This window comes from Anas platyrhynchos, chromosome 3 (assembly GCF_047663525.1).
Source record: "Anas platyrhynchos isolate ZD024472 breed Pekin duck chromosome 3, IASCAAS_PekinDuck_T2T, whole genome shotgun sequence".
Classification (NCBI taxonomy): domain Eukaryota; kingdom Metazoa; phylum Chordata; class Aves; order Anseriformes; family Anatidae; genus Anas; species Anas platyrhynchos.
This window is the reverse complement of record NC_092589.1, coordinates 57,340,768-57,354,021: the sequence shown is the minus strand read 5'-3', so window position 1 is coordinate 57,354,021 and position 13,254 is coordinate 57,340,768. Positions and strand designations below refer to the sequence as shown.

Genomic DNA, 13,254 nt, shown 5'->3' with positions numbered 1-13,254 from the left:
GGATTTCTTCCTGACTGCCAAACTGGCAATGTGCTCTGAGGTATGGGAATTAGTAACTGCAGATAGCTCAAGTTATCCTCTTTCTACCACATGTAGTTGAAGGAAATACTTTTATTTCCATTCTTCTCTGAGATTTATTGAGTGCTTTATGTCATGACTATCAAGAATGGGACTATAATTATGAGTATAAACTCTGCTTCACATGATTCCTTTAAAGATGTAGCACCTTCTGCTGTGTCTAATATGGGTGTCTTTGCACACAAATTGATATAATAATGCATTCAGTTTTGTGACTGTCCTCTGACTACCTCCATACATATGAACCACTGAAATATATCATGTCTGCTTATCAGTGACACCTGATGTGCCCTTATCTAGTGTTTTTCACTTGCCCTCAATAAAAACTTAGAGTTCTGTGCTGTTACCTCATTTGCACAATTGGAGGCAAAGCAGCACAGATGAGGTATGACTCACAGCAAGTCATACAGCAGGGTTACTGGCAGAGCTGGGGATGAACCCACTCTCTCATACCACTATTCTGCTCCATCCCTGACTGTACCTCAACAGGAATGCACTGTCTTTCCTCTTCTACCAGCTTAAAACCATGGCCATCCTGCTGTTACAGTACAACATAACCTCTCCCTGGTATTCAAGATGTCTTTATGACCACCAGCAAAGCCAAAGCAGAAATATGTGCAAATAATCCTACCTTGCGGTGGGGAATAGTCGTCGGAGTCTGTGTCGCTCTCGCTGCTGTCCTCCACCAGGAAGCTGGGGTAGTTCCAGGACATGCTAAGGATGCCATCTGACTCGTGAAGGAGCACGTGGGCCAGCATTCGGCCATGGCAGTCCATGACGATAACCTGACCATCAGCGGTGCCAAACAGAACCTGAAAATAACACAACAGCCCCCAGCCCCGTCAAAGGTCAGTGACCGGACCCTCCTTTGAATGCATCTTAAAATTAACCTGCTATTCTGGAAATAAATTAAAACCACAGCAGTCAGGGGTTTGAACTGGTGCCATAATAGGACACTGCAACCCATCAAAGATGTACACGAATGAAGACTAAGCAGCAAAATCTAATTTGCTTGGATTGGGAAAAGCCAGAAGTCGTTGGACTTCGCATCTCTTGTGTGTAGGCATTAAAAGCAGCTTCCGCTGACTCAGAGACAGCTGACATGGGAGAAAATTTGTGTCCAGTTAGTACCTGTGCAAAGGGTAGTGAGCGATGAGAATCTACAAACTGCCATAATTGTTTATTTTATTACGTATCTCAAAAGAAAACATGCAGGCCTATTTGATGTTTCTTGCAGGAGAAGTTGACAGAGGAACAAAAAGTGACAGGGCCTAAGAGGTAAACTCCTAAAATCTGTGAGCAAGTAATGTCTCACAGTGGGATTGATTTTGTTTACTTTAATATGAGCCATTACACTTTATTTGAACTTGGCCATTGCTACCAGTAAAGCAAGCTGGTAGAAGGGCTATCACAGACTCTAAAGTATTCTTGGATTATACAGAAATTTCTAAAATCAGTGGCAGAAATTATGGTATGCTTCGGTTCTAACAAAATCAAAAGACACATCCGACAAAAAATCCTAGCAGAGATTTCAAACAGCTCGTGAGAAACAGAAAGCTGAATAGAGGAGGACAGGTTATTCGATTGATGAGCAGAGAGAAGGTGGGAGAAATGTCTTCCAAAAACAGAGGCAAAAACAGTATGATCACTCAACTGGAAGTAGATTATTACAGCCTAGGAGGAAGGCAATATGTTACATGTTCAGGAAGAGTGAAGAAGAGCTTCCACCCACCATTTCAAATACAAAATGCAAGGCAAGGTGTTTTTTTTCATGCCCTTAAACTGCTCTGTAGGCAATGTGTGCTGATTGAAGTCAGACTGACGGGAACCTACAATTTATCTTTTATGAACGTTTTCTGTCTTGAGGTTTTGAACAAGTTAAGATCCTGTATATTTGATGAATTTTAGAGAAACGTCAGGAAATTAGGATTAATAAATCCACCAAATGATAAATGCATTAGCCAAGGCTGTTGCTGCTACCACAGAATTCAAGGCAAGTAAGTTTTAAATGAAAATTAAAGGCACTCATCAATTTGAAAACTAGCCAGCATTTAAAAGGAAGCTAAAAGGAAGGTCAAATCTTATACCTGCCCTTCAGTCTACTATGTATTTTGGTTTTACAGTCACCCTTTCACATAACTTGATTTCTCTGTTGCCATGTTAAAGTGTACAAACTGAAGGGCAAATTGTCTATGCATTGGAAAGAAAATGTCTGACGCACAGGTTTTATCATTTCTCTGTGAAGGGATGTGTGGATTTAAGATTCTAACAATTGCATACCCAGATCAAAAATTTATCTAGCCTTATATCCTATCTCTAACAGTGATCAAGTATTTGGAGAGAATAAAAGAGCAGGATGTACCGAGCAAGCACCTTCCCTGCATACTCATGTAGCTTCAGATAAAAAATACAACCTCTTCTTTGTTTAAAGCCTGCTAACTGGTAATTTCACTGGGTAACCTTTACCTCGTAACGCTATGAGAAATACAGGATAATTTTCCCCTATCTATACTTACATAGAAAGCAATTGTCATTGTTGCTCTTTTGGAAATTTCAGAAAGGAAGTCTGGCTTCAAAGGTCTCGGACAAGAATAAGAAATACTACGTATTTTTCTACAGGTGGTGATCAAGAAACAGAAAGTTTCAAACCAGAGGACGGATTCAATAAGAGGAACTCCAGTGAAGTTACTAACACCTTAAGGAAATCAATGGAGTCATTTCACATGAACACACACAACCAAAAAAAAAAAACTGGCTGAAAAAAAAACCTGTCTTCCTTAACTGTAATCACTACATGATATGAATATCCTTATGTTAAATAGCTGCTGGGTTGAAACAGCAGGTGAAGTTTGTTATGAGCCTCAGACTTCTACTTAGAGCTATAAAAGTAAATTAGAATTATAATTAGAATAATTCACTTGGAAAGGACCTACAAAGGCCATCAAGTCCAACTACCTGATCACTCCAGGGCTAACCAAAAGTTAAAGCAGATTATTGAGGGCATCATTCAAATGCCTCTTAAGGACTGACAGTCATGGGGCATCAACCCCGCTAGGTAGCCTGTGCCAGTGTTTGACAACCCTCACTGTAAGGAAATTTTCCTTTTTATCCAGTCTGAACCTCCTCTGCCCTAGCTGAATTTCATGCCTCTGATAGCTGCCCAGTGCTCCAGTGTATCTAGATCCTTCTGCAAGCCCTATTGCTCTGTGCACCACAAGCAACCAGTCACCAGCCAGATGTAGCCCCATTCACTATGACCCGCTGAGCTCTACCACGAAGCCAGTTCATCACCCAGCATAACATGAACCCGTTTAACTCACAGATAGGACTTTCCCTTCATGAGCCCATGTAAGATCGAACATATGTTTGATAAGAACTCAAGCTTTCATTGCACACTCTCTTCCCTTTTGGTCCTTTATTCTAGTCTTCTTCCACTTGCATCATACCATCTATTTTCAGCTGTTCAACTGCTTTTTCATCCATAATCAGCATATAACCACTTTCACTATCTACATTGAGAACTCTCTACAAAATAAACTCTACAAAGCCCAGATCCTACATGTTGTCATTGTTAGATTCTCACACCACTTTTAACCGAGCCTATAGACTAGCTTTTTAGCAGTCTCCTATGAGTTTTTAGAAGTGCAAAATAGCTAGATAGAGGAGGCAAGACTTTCTGTTGTTTCCAAAAACATCACTATAAGGTTTCTGTCTCCTAAAATTCTGTAGAAACACTTTCTAATTGGGTAGGAATAAAATGTTGGGACTCATTACCCAAAGTTTAGTCTAATCTCAGTCTAAAGCTAATTCTTTTGAGTAGCACTGCCCCCAATTCATTTAAAATTATGAACTCATACATTAATTTCTAACTCAGATCAGAACAGCTGCATGCGGGCATCTTAATTCTTGCACTGGGACCTACATGTAAGATAGCTCTTTAGCAACTTAGAAATGTCAGAGGGTACTTCTTATCTCTTTAGCCAGGCTATAGGTTTCAAGGAGCAGCTTTAAGTTTTCAGGTTATTGTAGCAATACAACCTTTTTGATGAAAGCATTTATCAGGCTGATAGCTCTGCTGGCTGAACTCCTGCTGAAGCTGTATAAATGTCTAATGGTGTTATCATCCATAACATTACCCAGGCTATAAATGCCATACTCAAGCTACGTATGTCAGATGAATAAAGCTCTCTTGACCTTCAGAAGAAAAGGTCAAGCCACAGGGTATACTTGAAAGATTCAATGGAAAAATTAAATGGCTGTATTTTAGCTGCCTACATTCATATTTTTCAGGTATTTACAGATCTATGAAGTCTGAGGGAATGATGGAAAAAGGTAATGAACAAGTCATACTGGTTTGTTAACTCTCAAATACACAAACTAAACAATAATAATAGTAATTTAAAAAAAATATTCCAAGTACTTATTATGAAATGGTTCTTTGGCCCTTTGTTCTGTTCTTCTATTTTTCTCATCTTCCCTCCTTTCATACTGTTCATTATTTCAACTGTTATTACATGTATTACCACATGCAGAATTGCGTTTGATGAATAATACAAAATCTGATAATAAAAGACCTTAAATCACATATACATTTAAAGTGTGACTCAGTTACACAACACAAATACAGTTATTTCCTTGCAAAACGTTTCAGCCATAATGAGTCCTGGACTGTAGTGAAGCTGTGGCTGATTAAAGGTCATATGGATGCAGGAAGCAAAAGAGGTACCATTTCTAGAGCAGTCTCCAATGGTGCCCTGACGCTGTATGCTTTGAAGGGAAAACTGACAGACAGCACTGGGATAATTCATATGACGTTTTCTAAGCATACCGACAGCTGAAAGCTGGGTTAAGTCCAGAGACACAGGTGTCTGGGTTCCTCATGAAACCCATGCCTGTGTTGATTTCTATTTATTATAAAAAATCTGAATATCTGAAAAACACCCTTCTCTGAAATCTACTGACCTCTTAGCCTGTGAGGTAACCTGTGATAAGTTTCATAAGCTAGTCTTGGTAAATAAAGAGGGGTTTCATCAGTTTTGAAACCATTACCCATGGAATTAACATTCAAGACTGCAATCCCCTTAAAGGCCCAATATTTCAAAAAGTCTTCAGTTTGTAGCCTAAAATGCACCAATTCCTAAAAGACACGGTAATCAAAAGATGGGTTATTCCACTCTGAAGTTATTTTTTTATGAAGAGATGAATATTAGAACAGCCAAGAAGCTAAATAATTCAGCCCAAGAGAAGCAACTCCAACCTGTTTGGTGACTTTGCTGTGCATATCTCTGTTGTGCTCAACTGCTGCTATTCCCATAAGATCTGTTGTGATGCTGCAATGCACCTGGATCAGATTGGTATAAAAGGTTTGGTATAAAAGGTTTGGCAGCACTGAAATGTATGGAGCTGTAACACAGTAGCCAAAGATTTGGTGCACTGAAGGTCCAGCTCAGGAGGCCCTCTACTTCATAACACAACTAGAATTTACTAAAAATGATGTTATTTTAGCACAAAAAAATATTTTGTTGTCATTTAATTTGGTTTAATGTCCATAAAACGAACTCATCAACAGTGAGAATGCTCAAGCTTTATGTTCATTTTAATAAACCACTACAGCAGGAATGGGGCAGATCCCACTATCTTGCCATAGCTGATCATACGCAGCAGCTGAGAAAAGTCTATAAATCACAATAATTGAATTAAGTCCATGAAGCTGTGTTGAGTTCTATCTGCAGAAAATCTAGCTGCTGCTCATTCCTACATCATAGCCTGTCCTCATTGCCAAAGAAGCTTTCTGGAACTACAGTCACTTTGACTTTTGTAGTTACTGAGGATAATCCAATCCCATATTTGATAACTTTTATTTGATACAAAATTAATGTATTTGATAACTTGATATCAAGAGTTAAAAGACAGAATTACTTCCAATCTAACGTTTGGGTTGTACAAACTGAATAGTCAATAGTGCTTCAGAAAGATATTGATAAAATAAGATGCTGCCTTCATGATATTTAGTACTAACACTGAAGGTTTCAAATGTTGCTAGTCAAACAAAACTTCCAGGAAATCTGGTCAATCCATATTTGGAACATGTGCCTTCCTTTAGTATCAGGGCAATGACTGATTAAAGTTCACGCTGAAGTCAGGATAGCACTTTTTGAAAGAGAGAGTCCAGTACCGTGACGCTACACGGCCAGAAAAGGAACATCTGCTTTACTTAATGATGGAGCAGGATTAAAAAACAAAACCAAAACAAACAAACAAACAAAAACTTCAACTTTTTAAAAAGAATGTATATTCGACAACTGAGGGAAACAAAACAATTTCACAGAATCAGCTAATTAAAACAACATTGAAAATGAATATATCCTAGTATTATTTGGTTATTTTAAAACCAAAATTTTTAGAGAGACACAGGACTTGCTGGTCTCTATCTAGAGGGACTAATCAAGTGACTTGGTTTAGAAAGGAGTGAGCAAAAGATTCTTTGCTGTTCACAACTCCTGGCTCTTCTTTTCTCAATTTTCTCCATTTTCGTTTTAGGAGACAATGACTTACCCTGCACAGAATATTTCAAGCAAGACCACAGCACTGACTAATGTGACAGTACTGTAACAGTTTTGTATTCCTTATCCATTTTGATATGCCCTTAGGGTCTCTGACTGCAGGTACTAATTGAAGTGGGTTCCCAGTAAGACAGGTCCCAATTATACTTGCAAGTTTAATTTAGAATCCAGTGCAAGTTGCATTAACAACTTGCATTTCCAGGTATCGGTTGGATAGCGGGACTTGATGAATTTCAAAATAACCCGTCCCAGGAACCTTTTTAAATTTCCTCAGACTGTTAGGAGTTTCTTAGTGAAATAGTAGTCCAGGGCACAAAACTCATCAGCATCTTGTGGCTATGGAATTGGTGGATGATCTCACAGTGCTATTGTTCTTATCAGTATTAGGTCTAAATTTGTGTTTTAAGAACATTTTCTACACAATTTTTTCCACAAACTCTAGTTTCTCTCCAATTTCTCTCATAGCTTTTTACCTGCTCTTACTGGTTTCATTCTCCACAGTTGCATTTCCAAACTGTGACGGATTCCTCTTCTACCACATATTTTGCAAACCTTGCTTTTTCAGAATTTTGTTTTACTTTCTGCCTTTCTGGTTCTTTTTCTGTTTGGCCCCACATCTGCTGAAACTTTGTTACCACTGTACCAGGTAGCACCAATGCTGCCACTAACTGTTTATCCTGTGTACCTCTGAATTTGCAACCACCTTGCCTGATGTTTGTCTCACTGCCATTCATCTTTCAACATTTAGACTTGTCTTTACGCATTTCCTTTAGCCTCCTGTATCCTCAGAACGATAAAGTCAGCAGTGAACTTCAGAAATTAGGTTCTGCAAAAATGCTAATAAGGTCAACTGTGTGCGTTTGCAGTGCTAGAAGATGCTGAGCAGCTCGAGAAAGCTGAATTAGTTCTGTTTCCTTTAATTTAGCCATCTGGCCAAACATTCATATTCATGCTAGGAACAAGCTTTACAGTCATCACCACAATGCCATCGTACTAATAGTTAAATCCATTTTGCTGATTCAAGATTAACTGAATTATAAACTGATTAATATAAAAAATGATGGATCAAACTTCTATTTATGCAGATACGCTTAGTAGCATGGGAAATATGTGGAAAACGATTGCCTTTAAATGTTTTCATTCCCTTGTACTAGCCAAACAAAAAAGCCTGCCAGTCTTGCAAAGGTTGAGTTAAGACATTTTGCAGTCCGTTTAGTTGCAGTATTAGCATTTTGCATTCTTTGTGCTCTTCTTGTTTATTTCTTCTCCATCAGAAAGCATGAGACAACGCATTAGCAGCCTCATAGGATACATAAAAAAGTGAAAACCTTGGTTGTTTTTTTTTTCTTAGTGTGATATCTCTGCCTTTACTTCTTTTTACCTCACAATGCAGAAACAGTGAGAACCAAACAGAGGGAGACAGCTGCTTTTCTGCTGAACACTTTTTATTTCCATTAAAAATTCAACTGCTGTAAAATGATTTCTTGAACTGACACTGAAAGAGACATCACCACAAATTCACACAAAAAACTTGGGGGACAAAAAACACTAGCTTTTTTTTTCTGACTGCCTTTATGTCTAAAAAAAATGACAAGAGTTTTCCGTTTCCTTCAGAAATGAGGAATTGCCAGCCTGCTCGTGGACAATACACCATGAGATCATCCAGCTAACTGCATATATACAGAGCACTGAAATTCCCATTTGAGACTGTTAAAACTTTCAGAAACAGTGCTGGTTTAGTTACCTACTTTCAGGCTTGTTCTTTCTCTCCCTTACAAATTCCATAGGGTTTAGATAACTATTACAGAGCCCTCAAATGAGAAGACAAAGTAAATACACTGGAGATTCTGGTGACAAATCTGTTTAATACAGATTGAAACTCTAAAACCTGGGGATTCAAACCACACTGGCTTTATTTCTCTCTAAAATTGTATAACATAGTTGAATGACTATAAATGAGATACAGCTTCACACTTTGTTTCAGAAGTCAGAAACATCAGTAGTTTCTCAAAAGCAGGATCTCAAATTATACAACTGCTCTGGACATGTGAGGATGGAAGCAATTGTGCAGGTGAAGATAATGTTATTTGAGGCAATCTGGCAAATTACAGAAATGATTATTATATGCCCCTGTAATTATACCCACACTGATTCTGACTGGAATATTTACTGGCACACGCACTTCTATATTCTTTCTTGACTCAAGACATTTTTTAGAAAGTATCCTATAACAGATTTTTCAGTAGAAAGAGCAAACCTTCTATATAATGTTTACTAAATTTACAATATGCCTCAGTTTACTCTAGACAAGGAAAAGAGTTGCTGTTTTATTTTTTTAACCTGTGTTAGGTTTCAAATTGCATTCAAAGTAGCATGTGAAATGAACTAAAACCAGCAGCTGGAACATCTTCTCCAGAACATCTTCTGTAGCTTTTAACATGGAGAGGACTCCAGGCCTGGACCCACACCAGAAGCATGTTGGAATGTTCTTCGAGCAATGTGGTTTGCTGTATTCTCACTAAACTCTGCCAGGAAAATGCACACATGCCTATAAAGAATGTATTCTTCATATATATCAAATTATACATAGGAATAAAAAGAACTATTTGGTACTGGTAGGTGGGAAAATGTAATTAGTTTTACCAACAACCACTCAATCAGGCAAATGAGTCAACTGATACCCAGAGTGCTCACATACACTTGGCAGTCTCCTATACTCTTCCCAAGCCAGGGTTTAGCTATTTCCTGAAAGATATGTTGTCTGCTGAAGTTAAAATCACCTTCGGAGTTTTAGAAGTCAGAATTTTTGCTGGGATTCTGTGTGTGTGGTGTTGCTTTTTTTTTTTTTTCTTTTCTCCCAATTGAACATATTACTTAGCAACAAGAATTGCACTCTGGACCAGTAAAAATGCAACACAAAGTATTTTAGAAACAATGTTCTTGCTGTTTTGACTTTCATAATACAGAATCAAGAAGCTCCAGGGACAAGCTATATGCTAATGGAAGCAAATGCCCCAAATTCTGCTTCATCCTTCTAGGTCTTGGGTGTTGGCAGAGAAGGGTAACACAGCATGGGCAGGAAATATGTAGGATGGGTGAAGACAAGTATAAGGGAGTCAACATGGAGATACGTTGTGTAATAAACTGTTACCAAAATGATGCACTGCAGAAGAATGACTGTCCTCCCAAAAACAAGGGAAGGGAGGAAGGATTAACCCCTTTCCAACGGAGGCAGCTGTTCATAATCCCTGGACATCAGAACGCCAACAAGAAACTGGCTCCTGGACAAAGGGCAAAGAGCACAAGTTGAATGCACCACGCAGGATAACACCCTGATGGGAAAGGGTTTGGGGAATAAAGAGATGCTGTTTCCACTTTCCATTGGTGCACTACCTCTTGTTGACAAATCTGAGGAAAGGCCATGTGGTATCGCTTACCAGAAATACCACCTTTAGACTTCTGTTTACTACAGGAATTGGCCTTGCTTTCCTGGACAAGACCTACTACAGAAATCCACAAAGGTCCTCTTCCATATTCAATCACTACAATCCTTTCTCCTCATGCATGATTGAGACTACACACAGGCATGAAAATCATACCCAAATTCAGGACCCATGTTGGCTCACTGTCTTGTTACTAACATCCCAAAAAAATCACAGATCAAGTCACATTGCTAACAAGGTTTAAATTAACCATGCCAATAGCTACATTTATTTTGAACCATAAAGATCAGAAAGCTCTGGGTGAACCAAATGAGTCCTAGGGCCAAAGCATTCTCAGTCAAATGGCTTTGGAAATGGAATAACACAGACTGTTTCTGATAAATGCTCTAAATACTCACAGTTTAGAACAAAAAAAACTTTTACTTACATGCCCTTTCCTGACCAACTTAAAGTGTGACCAAACAAATTAAAGGAAAATAAAATTCTGACTTTATATATGACTTCTCAGATGGAAAGATAATTTCTGCAGCAGGTGTCATTTTTGCCTGAACTACCTGAAAACCAGCATAAGCATTTGCTGTTACTTTGCACAGGTATCCTGCAAGACCTTGTTCTTACTGTTTGCCCCAGAGCTGAAGCATAACACAATGCTGTTCAGAAACAAGTTTCAAGTGAGCGTTCCTTGTCCCAGAGAACTGAAGACTTCAGGCTACACAAACAAATCCTTCTATACAAGTACCAGCAAGGTGAGCAGAGAAGGAAACTATTTCTGTCTTCCTGACACTTCCCACAGAAAGGCTGGCAGTGTCTCTATTTGCACTCATCTTTATTTTGCTGATTCAAATACTGACGGTCCAAAAATATGAAACAGTACTGGGTATAAAAATGCTAAGTGGACACAATAACTGAACGGCACAATGAGTCTTCAGTTCTTTTTCCATCTCAAGTTTGTCATTTCCATTAACATCCTTTCTTTCTGACATCCTTTCTTTCTGACAGAGCTTAATAAACCCTAGATTCTGGTCATCTAAAATAAGAATATTGTGACCTATCCAAGTGTCATGCCGGATCAAGGTAAAGAGTTAGGAGATAGAGTATTGAAGGTTATCTGCACATCCTTGTACATTGTGCATCCAAGAGGATGCAGAGATCCATTTGCTTTTTGCAGTAACAAACATTAAATCCCTTTACCCTGTCTACAGGAGACTGCAACGAGGAGCAAAAACATTAAAACATTCGTATTCTTCTTTTCAGACAGAGTCATTAAGGGAAAAAAATCTTTGCAAGACTCATCTGATACAATGTTGACATGAAACATTGCAGCAGCAATGCGAAAACATGAGCCAGGATGCCGTCAGCACGTAAACAGCCCCATCTTACAGCCCTCGTGACGAGAACAAATAGCTCCATCTCGCCAGCTCTCTCAGTGCCTTGCCACTACAGACAGGATGAGGAGCATCAAGGGAAAGATTAGGCAAGGCACAGATGAAGCTAGTGGGAAGAACAAAACACATTGAAGCATCACCTTGTTGCTCTGCTCCTTCAACTATCTGCTCAATAATTGTGCATTATTGGCCAGGGTTTCTGGCAGAAAAAAAACCTTGTCTGGAATAAACCCACAGAGAGATGCGATGGCTCCTGAAGCCGCAAATGAACCCTAGAAGCTCCAGAGAGAGCATATTTACTCTTTGTCCTCCCCAAAACACAAGGCAAAGCCTATAAAGTCCTCAGCTGAGTACTGAAATCTGCAGTAAAGCTGCTCATTGCTAGTGAGAAAAGGAGAGCACAACTGAAAAGAGACAGAGCACCAAGCTATTTAACTCTTTCGAGTCCTTCATTCTGAAAGCCACATTCTCAGCAGAATGATGCACGAACAGCGACTCGAGACAGAAAAGCGAGAAAAGACAGCGCTAATGAAACTATATATAGACCCCAGAAAAGCAATCTATTATTTCAGAAATAGCTGCATAATGAAGCTTTAAAACAATATAATAAAAAGAGATGGGAGAAAGAAAGGCTAAATAGCACTTAAAATTCACATTACTTTTTTCACATAAAAACTGTCTGTCACTATTACGTGGCATCATAAAAATCAAGTCACCAAGCAAAGAACAAAACCAGCATTTCTGGCTTGCAGCATGTATAAATATATAAATCAAGAATCACAGAACCACAGAATGGTTTGGGCTGGAAGAGACCTTAAAGACCATCCAGTTCCAACCCCCTGACATGGGCAGGGACGCCACCCACTAGTCCAGGTTGCTCGAAGCCCCATGAACCTGGCCTTAAAGAACACTGAAGTCTATTCAAAAAAAAACATTTAAACATTCTAACTGTAAAAAAAAAAAGTCTATAAAAGGGTACAATGGATTAATTTTAAGTCTGCCACGAAGGCCTGAAATGCTTCTAAAAATAGTCCAAAATATCAAGACAGTTAAGTTGTGTTGGATTTTGTTTATCTATGTGTTTTTATAACAGATTTATCTTAAAAGAAGTCTCTTCTCTCTGTCCTTTTATTGCATGTTAACAGTACTTCTCAGTTATGGAGCATGCAATGTTAAGATCTTTATATGATTTAACCATTGCCTTAAGTCCTTGTGGCTTGAACAAACCACCTAGTTAATTAATGACACTTCTTCAATGCTATATAAAGCCTCTAGGCATTTTTTCCCAATAATTTGTGTAATTCACCCATAAATGAAAATAAATCTTTCAATTTTTCCTCAACAATTGTAGCTTACCCTACAATTTTGAGCAGCTCTAATCATTGTAAATACATACGTAGGGTCACTTGATAGTCACTGCACTCAAAATTAATGAGGGAAAAGATGTATTTCTACATGTTAAGAAATAAAAATAGAGGCATTTTATAGGCTCCTTTATCTGAACCTACAAAGATTCTTGGTAGGAACAAGAAACATTCTAATAAAGACCAAAATCATTGCTTATACTTTCAAATTTTACCATTTTTTTTCTTTTTGCCCTTCCAAGCCTTCCACTACTCATAATGATTAAGGTGAGTATGTCCCTTTCCTATACCGCCCCAGTTGCCTGTTTGCCTCTTTCATCATTCTGTCAACTCATTAGAAGGCTGTCTTCAAGATCTTGTTTCCACACAGGTAGATGTCTGAGCATAGTTATACTCGATCAGTGTGACTCCTGCAATAGCA

General features: G+C 38.5%; 1 protein-coding gene across 7 annotated transcripts in view; it reads right to left on the bottom strand.

Moving 5' to 3' along the window:
* The window catches only part of TULP4 (TUB like protein 4), a 156,963-nt gene that overhangs the window by 38,865 nt on the left and 104,844 nt on the right, over positions 1–13,254 (bottom strand). For all 7 annotated transcript variants that reach the window (XR_011808347.1, XR_011808346.1, XR_011808345.1 and 4 more), the window contains one exon: positions 710–890. Coding sequence is in view for 4 of the 7 variants with exons in the window: in XM_072035952.1 (XP_071892053.1) it covers positions 710–890 (181 nt within the window). In the remaining 3 variants the exon portion in view is untranslated. The remainder of the gene's footprint in view (positions 1–709; positions 891–13,254) is intronic.